Source organism: Delphinapterus leucas, chromosome 15, assembly GCF_059928025.1.
Source record: "Delphinapterus leucas isolate spDelLeu-1000000601 "Yukka" chromosome 15, BTC_Dleu_Yukka2, whole genome shotgun sequence".
Lineage (NCBI taxonomy): Eukaryota > Metazoa > Chordata > Mammalia > Artiodactyla > Monodontidae > Delphinapterus > Delphinapterus leucas.
This window is the reverse complement of record NC_143143.1, coordinates 8,896,573-8,909,718: the sequence shown is the minus strand read 5'-3', so window position 1 is coordinate 8,909,718 and position 13,146 is coordinate 8,896,573. Positions and strand designations below refer to the sequence as shown.

General features: G+C 44.1%; 1 protein-coding gene across 1 annotated transcript; it reads right to left on the bottom strand.

Annotated features, from left to right (window-relative positions):
• Positions 1-4,406: 4,406 nt before the first annotated feature.
• Positions 4,407-9,927, bottom strand: CCL26 (C-C motif chemokine ligand 26). Its single transcript, XM_022588646.3, has 3 exons — positions 9,633-9,927; positions 9,429-9,543; positions 4,407-6,663 (listed from the first exon to the last, which is right to left on the bottom strand). The coding sequence occupies exons 1-3, from the start codon at positions 9,703-9,705 to the stop codon at positions 6,567-6,569; spliced, it is 285 nt and encodes a 94-aa protein (XP_022444354.1). The 5' UTR covers positions 9,706-9,927; the 3' UTR covers positions 4,407-6,566.
• Positions 9,928-13,146: the final 3,219 nt, after the last annotated feature.

The window sequence follows — 13,146 nt, the reverse complement described above, 5'->3', positions numbered from 1 at the left end:
TCCCCCGCCTCAGGGCCCCCAGCACCTAGCAGAGTGTCTAGCACAGAGCCTGTGAAAGTGGCTGAGAAGAAAGGACTGAATGGGAAGAACCAGGTGCAGTATGGACAAAGCTGTTTATTTCTACAATTGCCTCTCCCTTACCAAACCCTGCCCATCTTTCTGGACCCAGCCCCAGTCTCCTTCACAAAACCTTGCAGAGCTAGATCTGCACATGGTGATCTCTCTTTTAGCATCTGTTCCAACCTTCTGATTTTACGAATGAAGAAACTGAGGCCCAAGGAGATTGTGTCTCCATTCAAGCTCCCACAGGTCCCGTATCTTGTAGGGGATCTTAATTGTTTTGTGCGCATTTCCTTCCCACCCTCCCAAGACCCCCAATCCCTGAACTGTACCCGCTGAAGACTGAGCCAAGTCTTCCTTTTCTCATATCTCTCCTTTGCCTTCCTCCTCCAGTGCCTGTGTGTGACCCTGGATCTCAGGTAGATCCTCAGTAAAGACTCATAGAATGGACTTCTGTGCAAATTGGCCCCTTGGCAGGGAAGAGGTAACAAGAGTCTTGGAAAGATGGTAAGTGACTGTTGCCATCTGCTGGTAGCTGTGTGGAACTACAGACAAAAGTCTTGCAGGCTGGCATGTCTTGCCCTCTTCCTGTATACAAACCACTGTTACTGGAGCCTAGGCAAAGCGTGTCTGGCAACGTTCGCGGCATAGTCCACAAATGTTTGCTGAGTCCTTCACTTCTGCAAAGATATTTACACTTAACTCCTGCCCTCCAGGAGCCTACAGTCCGGTAGAGAGCTAAGAGCATCAGTAAATATGTCACAATTGAAAGATACACTCATATTCTGAGCCATAAAACAAACCTCAGATCAAAAAGAATTGAAATCATACAGAGTGTGTTCTCTGACCACACTGGAATAAAACTAGAAACTAACAACAGAAGGATAACAAACACCTGGAACAACTACTTGGATACTAAACAACAGACTTAATCCATGGTCCAAAGAGGAAGTCTCAAGGGAAATTTTAAAAATATATTGAGTGAAACTACAACATATTAAAATGTGTGAGACACAGCTAAAGCAGAGCTAAGAGGAAAACTTATAGCTGACATTATAAGTTATAGCTGACTAAATGCTGACATTAGGAAAAAGAAACAGTCTCAGATCAATCATCTAAGCTACTACCTTAAGATATTAGAAAAATAAAGGAATAAACCCAAAGCAAACAAAAGGGAAGAAATTATAAGAAGTAGAAATCAATGAAGATTGAAAACAGAAAAACAATAGAGAAAATAAAAGAAACCAAAAGCTGATTCTTTGAAAAGGTCAAGGTCGTTGACAAACCTCTAGCAAGAATGACAAAGAAAAAAAGAGAGAAAATGCAAATTACAAAATTCAGGGATGACATGGAGGAAAGCACTATAGACCCTGCAGACTTCAAAAGGTTAATAAAAGAACACTTGGAACATCTACGTGTAGAACATCCACACGTACGAATTTGACAAAGATGAAATGAACCAGTTCCTCAAAAAATACAAACTATCACATCTAAACAACAATATGAAATAGATAATTTGAATAGCCCTGCAACTATTAAGTAACTTGAGTTTGTAATTTAAAACTCCTAAAAAAGAAATCTCCAGGCCCAGATGTTTTCATTGGAGAATTTTGCCAAGCATTTAAAGAGGAATAAATGTCAATTCTACACAATCTCTCATAGAAAGTAGAAACGGAAGAAGCACTTCCCAATTAATTTTACCTAGAACTACTCTAATACCAAAACCAAACAGACAGTACCGAGAGAGAGAGGGGACTACAGATCAATATCTCTCGTGACTATAGACACAGAAATCCTTAACAAAATCTTTCAAATAGAATTCAGCAATATATACACCATAACAAGTGAGGTTTCTTCCAGGGATGCAAGACTGGCTCAATATTTGAAAATCAATCAACGTAATCCATCATATTAACAGACTAAAAGAGAAAAATCACATAATCGTGTTAATCCAAAAAAGCATTTGACAAAACTGAACACTCATTCATGATAAAAACTCCCAAAAATAGGCATAGTGGGGAACTTTCTCAATTATGAGCAAAAAAAAAAAAAAAAAAAACCTAAACAACTAGAACTAACATCATCCTTAACGGTGAAAGATTGCTTTCTCCCTGAGATTGGGAACAAAGCAAGGATGTCTACTCTCACCACTCTTATTCAACAAAGTACTTGAAGTTCTAGCTAGTGCAAGAAGTCAAGAAAAGGAAATAAAAGGCATACAGATCAAAAAGAAGGAAATAAAACTGCCCCTGTCTGCAGCTGACACAACAGTCTGCTTAGAAGTTCTAATACCTAATAAGGTTCCAGTATTTAGAATATATAAATACCTCTTACAACTCAACAGTGAAAAGACAGAGTCAAAGGATTTGAATAGACATTTCTCCAAAGATGTACAAATGGCCAATAAGCACATGAAAAGATGCTCAACATCATTAGTCATAAGGGACATACAAATCAAAACCACAATGAGATACCAATTTCCATTTACTAGGATGGCTAACATCAAAAGGACAGACAAGGGTTGGCAAGGATATGGAGAAATTAGAATCCTCATACATTGATGGTGGGAATGTAAATTGATGCAGCTGCTATGGAAAGCAGTTCTACAGTTTCTCAAAAAGTTAAACATAGAGTTACCATATACCCAACAGTTTCATCTGTACACGTATTCCCAAGAGAAATGAAAATATGTGTTCATAAAAATTTGTACACCATCATTCATAATAGCCAAAAAAGTGGAAACAGACCAAATGTCCTTCAATTAATGAATGGATAAACAAAATGTGGTATATCCATGCAATGGAATATTATTCAGCCATAAAAAGGAACAAAATACTGATATATGCTACAACAGGAATGAAACTTGAAAAGATTATGCCAAGTGAAAGAAGCCAGATGCAAAAGGCCACACATTGTATGATCCCATTTATATGAAATGTTCAGAATGGGAAAATCTATAGAGACAGAAGTAGATTAGTGGTTGCCAGGGCTGGGGGTGGGGGTGGGGGAAGAGGTTGCCAGGGCTGTTAGGGAGTGAATGCTAACAGGTATGGGGTTTCTTTAGGGAAGTGATGAAAATATTCTGGAATTAGTAGTGATGATGGTTGCAGCACTTTGTGACTATACTAAAAATCACTGAATTGTACACTTCTAAATGGTGAATTTTATGGTGTGTAAATTAATCTCAAAAAAAAATTTTTTTAATTGATTGTATTTATGAAACAGATGAGACAGAACATAGAGGCCAGATACAGCTCCACACAAGAACTGAAGGGCAAAAGCAATTCAATGGGGGAAGAAGAGTCTTTTCATTAAACGGTGCTGGAGCAATTGAGTTGGTAGGTAGGTAGGTACGTAAATCAATCAACCAACCAACCAACCAGTCAACCTTGACCTAAACCTCACACCTATATAAAAACTAACACCCAATCCACCCTAGGTTCAAATGTAAATGTAAAACTATAAAACTTTAAGGAGAAAACATAGAAAAAGAATGTTTGGGACCTAGGGCTTGGTGATGAGTTCTTCGGGATGACACCAGAATCATTCTCCATAAAAGGAGAAAATCAATAAATTAGACTTCATCAAAATTAAATCTTTGAGGCTTACCTGGCAGTACAGCGGTTAAGACTCCCCAATTCCACTGCAGGGGGCACGAGTTTGATCCCTGGTCGGGGATCCTGCATGCTGCGCCATGTGGCCAAAATAAATAAATAAATAAATCTTTAACTCTGTGAAAGACGCTGTTAAGAAGAAGAAAAGACAGCAAACCACGTATCTGACAAAGGACTCATATCTGGAATCTATCTGATAAAGGACTCATATCAAAACTCAACAGTGCTATTTACAATAGCCAGGTCATGGAAACAACCTAAATGCCCATTGACAGACGAATGGATAAAGAAGATGTGGTACATATATACAATGGAATATTACTCAGCCATAAAAAGGAATGAAACTGGGTCATTTGTAGAGACGTGGATGGATTTAGAGTGTCATACAGAGTGAAGGAAGTCAGAAAGAGAAAAATAAATATTGTATATTAACGCATATGTGTGGAACCTAGAAAAATGGTACAGAACCGGTCTGCAGGGCAGAAATAGAGACACAGATGTAGAGAACAAATGTATGGACACCAAGGGGGGAAAGTGGCGGGGGTGGTGGTGGTGGGATGAATTGGGAGATTGGGATTGACATATATACACTAATCTGTGTAAAATAGATAACTAACAAGAGCCTGCTGTATAAAAAAAAATTAAATAAAATTTAAAAAAAAACAAAACCTCAACAGTGAAAACAAGCACTCTAATTAGAAAGTAGAGAAAAAACACAAGAAACATTTCACCAAAGAGGATATATGGATGGCAAATAAGCACATGAAAAGACATTGCATAGTGATAGCCATTCAGGAAGTGAAAATTAAGACCACAATGAGATTTTGAAATGGAGCAGGGTCCCATGGTCCTTGCCCCCCCATGTCCTCAGCCTGCCTTTTGTCTGTGGAAAAACTTTAGCCAAAGAATAAGTTTAATCAGAGAAATGAGGAAATGCAGAAACAAAGGAAAACAGTCAAAGGAGACCAAATAATAATAGTTTAGTCACTAAGCATAGTCAAGGACCTTTAGTTCCTCCCCACAGGCTACAGATAATATTCTGAGCCATATCCTGTAAGCTGTCTTATAGATACTGAAACCCACACCAGGTGGAAGAAGTTAACTACGTGATGACCAGACTGTAGCCATGACGGTAAGCTGCCACAGTTCCGAGAACTGGCCTCAAGGAAATGGGAACAAACCAACCCTGGAACTGAAGACTAACCGTACTTAAAACAATCAAGATGGTGCTGGGCAGACCCCTTCATGATTAATTTCAAGATGACCGTCAGAGCTGACTGTGCTGTTTCTGCATGTAGCCCCCTCCCTCCGCCTATAAAAGCTCTTGGCCCCTGATTGTCAGTGGGGGGAGTCGGCCTTTGGACAGGCATCCGCCCTCCCCCACCCCCGTTGCCAGTATCCAAAATAAAGCAAACTTTCCTTTCCACCAACTTGGCCTCTTTATTGGCTTTTGAGCGATGAGCAGCCGGACCCCACTTTCGGTTACAATATCACTACACACCTATTAGAACAGCTAAAATGAAAAACAAGTGATAATAGCAAATGCTAGCCCAGATGCACAGAAAACTGGTGGAAACATACATTACTCGTGGAAAGGTCAAATGACACAGTGACCCTGGAAAATAGCTTGGCAGTTTCTTTAAAAAAAAAATGAAACATACATTTAATTTATGACCCCAGCAACTAATTGCATGCCTGGGCGTTTATCTCAGAGAAATGAAAACCTATGTCCACTCGAAAACATCTGTGTGCATGACTGTTCTTCTTAGCTTTATTTGTAATAGCCCCAAAATGAAAACCTACAGGAGGGTAGTGGTTCAATAAACTGCAGGGTGGCACTCCATGGAATACTAGTTAACAGTAAAAAAGAATAAACTATTGAAACCCACAACAACTTGGATGTATCTCAAGAGCATTGTGTGAAGTTAAAAAAAAAACCAATCTCAAAAGGTCACATATGATATGATATGATTGTTTATATAACCTTCTCGAAATGACAAAATTATGGAGAAGAATAGATTAGTGGTTGCTAAGGGTTAAGGATGGTGGGGGAGGGGAGATGTGACTGAAGAGAGAGAACACTGGTGAGATCTTTGTGTTGACGGAAAAGATCTGTATCTTGGTTGTAATGGTGGCTACACGAATCTACGAGTGATAAAGTAACAGAACGATACAGACACTTTATACCAATGTCGATTTCCTAGGTGTGGTATTGTACTGTAATTATGTAAGATGTGACTATTGGGGAAAACTGGGTAAAAGGTATCCCTGACTTCCTTGTATTGTTTTTGCAACTTCTGGTGAATCTATAATTATTTTTTTTTAAGTTCTTTAGGCTATATAGACATAGGCATCTTAGGATTGGTAGGTAGACAATATTCATGCTTATTGATTAATGCCTTATGAGAAAACACTGCCCAATATGGATGCATTTCATATACCCCACACCAACAGGCTATGAGGCTATGAGGTGTTGTACAGAGTTTAATTTTCCATACAACATAAACTTATCTCTCTAAATAATGTTAAGACATTTCATGGGCATTTTGCCAAAATATATTAACATTGTCCCTGCTTTTGTTGCCCAAACAAAAACATAAGGCAGAATTCAATACCAGGGTCAGTTCAGGGACTGGAGACTTGCCAGGCCGTCAGCTGCAAATATCGACTGCTTTATTTTCTTTGAAGAAAACTCAGTTTTTTATTGAATTAGAATGTTTATTGAGCAAATGAAATCTTTATTAAAAAAAAAAAAAAGACTGGTGAGAAATATCCTCTCCTCCCCACCAGACCCACGCAGCCTTCTGTTGGAGAAATTCTTCAGGCTTCACCAAGGGGGGCAAAGCCAAGAACAGAGCAGGATCCAGGCGTTTTGGACTGAGAATTCGGCGGTCACGGTTGTTGCCGGGCTCTTAGTAAAGACATGTATTTTTGCACCCATGCTTCCTTCGGTGTTGCACAGAGTTTCTGGCCTCTTTTGGTGGTGAATCTATGGAAAGATGCTGACAGTCAATGCTAAAAACTTTTGTCTCCCGGAAAGGGATGGAAAGGGAGGGGCAGCCCCCCACTCCAATCTTCTTGCTCGGTTTGCTGTACCCCTGTCACACTGTCCCTGCTCCCTCTTCTGGCCCTTGACCTCCCTCTTCTCTGCTATCCTGTTTTCCACTGGAAACCACACTTCCTGGCCCACCTTCACCAGGAAAGATGTAACAACAGCTCTGGTCTGAAGCAGGTAATCTGCACCGTGCCTCTTAACTCTTTCGTTTTAATATAACAGTTTTGTTGGGATATAAGTCACTGATTTGCCCACTTAAAGTGTATAATCATAATTCATTGGTTTTAGTATATCAATAGATGATGCAATCATCACCATGATCAATTTTATAACATTTGTATTGCCCCGCAAAGGAACCTCTTATGTATTGTACCACTTAATTCTTAATCACATTATCATGGGTTGTTAGCCACGGCTGCTTATATGGATATGATTCCTGCCTTCCTTACCACACTGTGAGCTCATTAAGACTGGGGGTTGTGGGTGATGTCCCTGAATGGCTTCCAGCCTTTACTCCCTGAGAGTACTCGGAAGTGACAAGAGCCTAGGTTAGGGGGTGCTCTAACCTGGAGCAGGGGAGAAGAGCCAAAAGGATGGGGAAATAAGAGAGAGGAAGGGCTTTGTGGGTGTTTGAACATCCATGTGACACTGCTCCCATTGAGAGATGGGAGTCTATGTCCCCTCCCCTTGAATTTAGGCCAGTCTTAAGGACTGGTTGACTAATAGAGAATGGCAAAAGTGATGCTATGTGATTTGGTAGCTAAGTCATAGAAGGTTGTAGAACTTCTGCCTGGTTCACTGAGCACTTACACAGGAGCTGTGGACTTCCTCATAAGGAGTCCTACCACCCCAGCTCACCATAGTATGAGGAAGCCCAAACTAGCCCAACAGAGAGACCACACAGAGGGGCCCTGGAGGGAGATGCCTCCAGCCCCCTGAGCTGTTCCAGCTCCAGCACCATCTGTCTGCAACCACACAAGAGACGCCTTTCCAGAACCTTGCAGCCAAGCCTTTCTGGAATTCCAGACCCATGGAAACCGCGAGAGATAAGAAGATGACCATTGTTGGATTAAGCCACTAAGCTTTGGGTGGTTGGTTATGCAGCAACAGTTGACTGATATAGGCCCCTCACCTTCCTTCTACAAATGAGAAAACTTGACTTGCCCAAGGTCACACAGCTTATAAAATGAAAGAGCCACTGCTTTGAGCTCAGCTCAGGGCTCTTTGCCAGCTGTTGGTTAAGTGTTGGTGTCTTTAAAACTCCAGAAAGCCAATCAAGACACAAAGGAGAAGACCCAGGATATCCTGAGCCCTGGAGCATCCCCCTCCATATCTAGGCACTTGAGTGCTTCTTTCCCGTCCTTAACTGTCTCAAAATGATAACATTCAGCTTTGTCCCTGGAGCCCGTTTTCTCCCTTTCCGCACCGTTCTCTCATGCTCAGGAACCCAAGGTCCCCTGATTGTGTATTTGCACTTAAAGATCGCTTCCATTTGCTGAATGTTTACTGTGTGCAGGCTCAGCGCTAAATTCTTTGCATATATTAACCTCATTTAGTCCTGCCAGGGAGCCTTCCAGGTGTGCGTCATCTCTCCTGCTACCGATGAGCTTGGCATGACATGCCTCCTGTCTACCTGTCTGCCTAATCAGTAACATGTTCATCCTTCTCCCCTCCACCATGCTCCTGCCTGCCGCCTTCACCTGGGCCACTCCCGCTTAGCCTTGGGGGGTCTCAGTGTAAATGTCACTCCCTCCAGGAGATCCTCCCAACACTAAGTTAGGTCCTCCTGTGACTATGATGAAGGGTGGCCGAATATGCCGCCCCCAAATATGCCACTTTGACGTAAGGATTATTTTGAACGAAAGACACTAAAAAAAACCCCAGTGAAACAAAACAAAACAAAAAAACCCCAGCAGGGGGCAAGAAGAGCGTTCTGACCTCCCCTTTTTTCCCTGAAAGCAGGAGATGAAACTCCCATGTGAAAAATGTCCTCCTCATACCAGGAGGAAAGAAATATTCTTAACATCAGAGATAGAGTCAAGGCCAAGTGAACTCTGTAAAAACAGACCTTGTTAAGATAACTCTTATCAATCGTTAGCTTTCCCCACCCCCATATATTTTAATTACTTCTCCACAGTTCCTTCCTTGTTCAAAAGCACGCAGGTTTTCTATAAAAGCATGTAGCTTTTGCCACTTCTTTGGGTCTTCATCTTCCTGTGGGGCTCCTGTGTGCGTGTAGAAAGCTGTATGTTTTCCTCTTATTAATGTCTTATGTCGATTTAATTCTAAAGCCCAGCTGAAGCCCCTAAGAGGGTAGAGAGAAAGTTTTGCCTGTGCTACAATATGCTCCCTCCTGCTCTCTCTCCCGCTGTCTTTTTCAAGCACTCATCACAATCTTGATTATTTTGTGCAAATGTCTTTTAATGCCCTCTTTCTTATGCTAGATGTAAGGTCTGTAAGGGCTGTTTATTCTTTTATACCCAGCACTTAGCACAGTGACTGGCAGGCGCCCAGCTCATGGTCTGCAAGCTAGGAAATCAAGGTCAGGGTTACGCTTCTTAATGCCCGAGGTAAGGTGATAACCCAAGTCACTGGGTTCCCATCTTGAGGCTCATCCTGGCACTGTGGGGGTCTTCCCAGAATCCATCCAACAGCATGAATGGTAAGGGACCCTAAAAGCCCAAAGGAGAAATACTCACATCACAGCCTGCTGGGAGCAGCTGTTCCTGGTGAATTCATAGTTACTCACCCACCTCCAGGGAGGGATCTTGTGGGTGTATTGAAAGCAGCAGAACTTAGCCACATCACTGCCACCTAAATAAACAGGGAGAGAAAGGAGCTCGGAGATGTCCCTTTGCTTCCATCCCTAGTCACCCTGGGAAGGGAGTTGGACAGCGCCGTACGTGCAGCAGCTCCGAGATGGACACTCAGGATAAAAACCAGGAAAAGAGGGAAAGCCGTGGGGAAGTTCTTCATGGTGCTACAAGCTGGGTCCTTCACAGCCTTCTTCCTAATTCCTCCTGTCTCAGCAGTACCCTGTTTTATGGGGCTGAGTGGTCCCTGAAGATAATTCCAGAGAATTTTACCGTAGAGCACAAAAGCAGCTCTTCTGTACTACAGAGGGGAAGCAACCTAACACCCGTGAAAAGGAGATTGGAAAGTGAGGAGGTGTCATGGGGCGGGAAGGGGAGGAGTCAGCACACCCTTGAGAGTCTCCCAGCCAGTGCGATGGTCTGAGGCAATGCTTGATTGTTTGAAAAGCAAAAGCAGAGGAAATAAGAATTCCAGAGAATTGACGTTAGTTATTCCTGATAGATTCCTGGCTCTTGGCCAGAGTTTTTTCTGTTTTTCGCCGCATGGCATGTAGGATGCTAGTTCCCTGACGAGGGATCGAACCTGTGCCCCCGCATTGGAAGCACGGAGTCCTAACCACTGGACCACCAGGGAAGTCCCCTTTCTTGGTTTTCTAAACATTGTTTATCTCTTGTTGAGGTCTGGACAGTCTCAGGACAGGAGCATAGAGCAGCCTGACCACACAGTGGATGTTCAGGAATGAAGCTCCTGGGGAGGAGCTTCAAGATGGCAGAAGAGTAAGACGTGGAGGTCACCTTCCTCCCCACAAATACATCAGAAATACATCTACACGTGGAAAAACTCCTACAGAACACCTACTGAACGCTGGCAGAACACCTCAGACCTCCCAAAGGGCAAGAAACCCCCCCACGTACCTGGGTAGGGCAAAAGAAAAAAGAATAAACAGAGGTAAAAGGATAGGGACGGGACCTGCACCAGTGAGAGGGAGCTGTGAAGGAGGAAAGGTTTCCACACATTAGGAAGCCCCTTCGCGGGCGGAGACTGCGGGTGGCGGAGGGGGGAAGCTTCGGAGCCGCGGAGGAGAGCGCAGCCACAGGGGTGCGGAGGGCAAAGCGGAGAGATTCCCTCACAGAGGATCAGGGCCGACCGGCACTCACCAGCCCGAGAGGCTTGTCTGCTCACCCGCCGGGGCGGGCGGGGCTGGGAGCTGAGGCTCGGGCTTCGGTCGGAGCGCCGGGAGAGGACTGGGGTTGGCGGCGTGAACACAGCCTTCAGGGGGTTAGTGCACCACGGCTAGCCGGGAGGGAGTCCGGGGGAAAGTCTGGACCTGCCGAAGAGGCAAGAGACTTTTTCTTACCTCTTTGTTTCCTGGTGCGCGGGGAGAGGGGATTAAGAGCGCTGCTTAAAGGAGCTCCAGAGACGGGCGCGAGCCGCGGCTAAAAGCGCGGACCCCAGAGGCGGGCATGAGACGCTAAGGCTGCTGCTGCCGCCACCAAAAAGCCTGTGTGCAAGCACAGGTTACCGTCTACACCCTGCTTCCGGGGAGCCTGTGCAGCCCGCCACCGCCACCGCCAGGGTCCCGGGATCCAGGGTCAACTCCTCCGGGAGAACGCACGGCGCACGTCAGGCTGGTGCAACGTCTCGTCGGCCTCTGCCGCCGCAGGCCCGCCCCGCACGCCGTGCCCCTTCCTCCCCGCCGGCCTCAGTGAGCCAGAGCCCCCGAATCAGCGGCTCCTTTAACCTCGTCCCGTCTGAGCGAGGAACAGACGCCCTCCGGCGACCTACACGCAGAGGCAGGGCCACATCCAAAGCTGAAGCCCGGGAGCTGTGAGAACAAAGAAGAGAAAGGGAAATCTCTCCCAGAAGCCTCAGAAGCAGTGGATTAAAGCTCCACGATCAACTTGATGTACCTGTGGAATACCTGAATAGACAACGAGTCATCCCAAATTGAGGAGGTGGACTTTGGGAGCAACGATATGTATATGTTTTCCCCTTTTCCTCTTTTTGTGAGTGTGTATGTGTATGCTTCTGTGTGTGATTTTGTCTGTATAGCTTTGCTTTTACCATTGTCCTAGGGTTCTGTCTGTCCTTTTTTTTTTTTTTTAGTATAGCTTTTAGCGCTTGTTATCATGGGTGGATTTGTCTTTTGGTTTGGTTGCTCTCTTCTTTCTTTTTTCTATTTAAAAATTTTTTTTAATAATTATTTTTTATTTTATCTTCTTTGCGGTACGCGGGCCTCTCACTGTTGTGGCCTCTCTCGTTGCGGAGAGCAGGCTCAGCGGCCATGGCTCACGGGCCCAGCCGCTCCGCGGCACGTGGGATCTTCCCGGACCGGGGCACGAACCCGTGTCCCCTGCAGCGGCAGGCGGACTCTCAACCACTGCGCCACCAGGGAAGCCCCTAGCCAACATTTTAAAAGAACTATAAATGGAATATAACCTTTAAAAAGTGAATCGCCATGTTGTACACTTGAAACATATATCGTACATAAACTATACCTCAATTAAAAAAAAAGACTTTATGATGACCCCAACATTATTTTGCCGCTCCGGCTGCCACCTGGAAGGAGCGGTGGCTGAGACCAGACTCTGCTCATCAGCTGGCCCTGCCCCCAAGCAGGGGTCCTGAGTCGCTTAACCCAGCTCAGCACTTCTCAACTGGTTCTCCTGTGCCAGACGAAGCCAAAGGTCCCTCTCTCCTCCCCGGTCCCTTGTCTGCCAGAGTGGGAGATAAAGTCTGTCAACCTGGCTGGCTGTGACAATAACCTGGACTACCTTTTTTTTTAATTGCGATATAATTGACGTATAACGTATTCATTTTAGGTGTACGACACAATAATTTGATATATGTATACACTGTGAAATGATTGCCACAAGTTAACATCCATCACCACATAGGGTTACAAATTTTGTTTTCTTGTGAGCAGAACTTTTAAGATCTACTGTCTTAGCAACTTTCAAATATACAATACAGTATTGTTAACTACAGTCACCATGCTGTATGTTATATCTCCAGGGCTTATTCATCTTATAACTGGAAATATGTACCTTTGACCCCCTTCACCCATTTTGCCCAACCCCTAGCCCCCGCCTCTGGCAACCACCAATCTGTTCTCTGTATCTATGAGTCTGGGGTTTTATTGTGTTTTAGATTCCACATATAAATGAGATCAGATGGCATTTGTCTTTCTCTGTCTATCTTATTTCGCTCAGCACAATGCCCTCAAGGTCCATCCATGTTGTCGCAAATGGCAAGGTTTCATTCTTTTTTATGGCTGAGTAACACTCCACTGTGTGTATGTGTGTGTGTGTATTTTTTCTTTATCCATTCATCCTCCAGTGGACACTTAGGCTGCTTCCATGTCTTGGCTGTTTTAAATAACGCTGCAATGAACATCAGGGTGCAGATATCTTATCAACTAAGTGTATTCATTTCCTTCTGATAAATACCCAGAAGTGGAATTCCTGGATCGTATGGCAGTTCTGTTTCTACGTTTTTGAGAAAGCTCCATACAGGTTTTTTTGTTTGTTTGTTTGTTTTGCGGTACGCGGGCCTCTCACTGCCGTGGCCTCTCCCGTTGCGGAGCACAGGCTCCAGACGCAC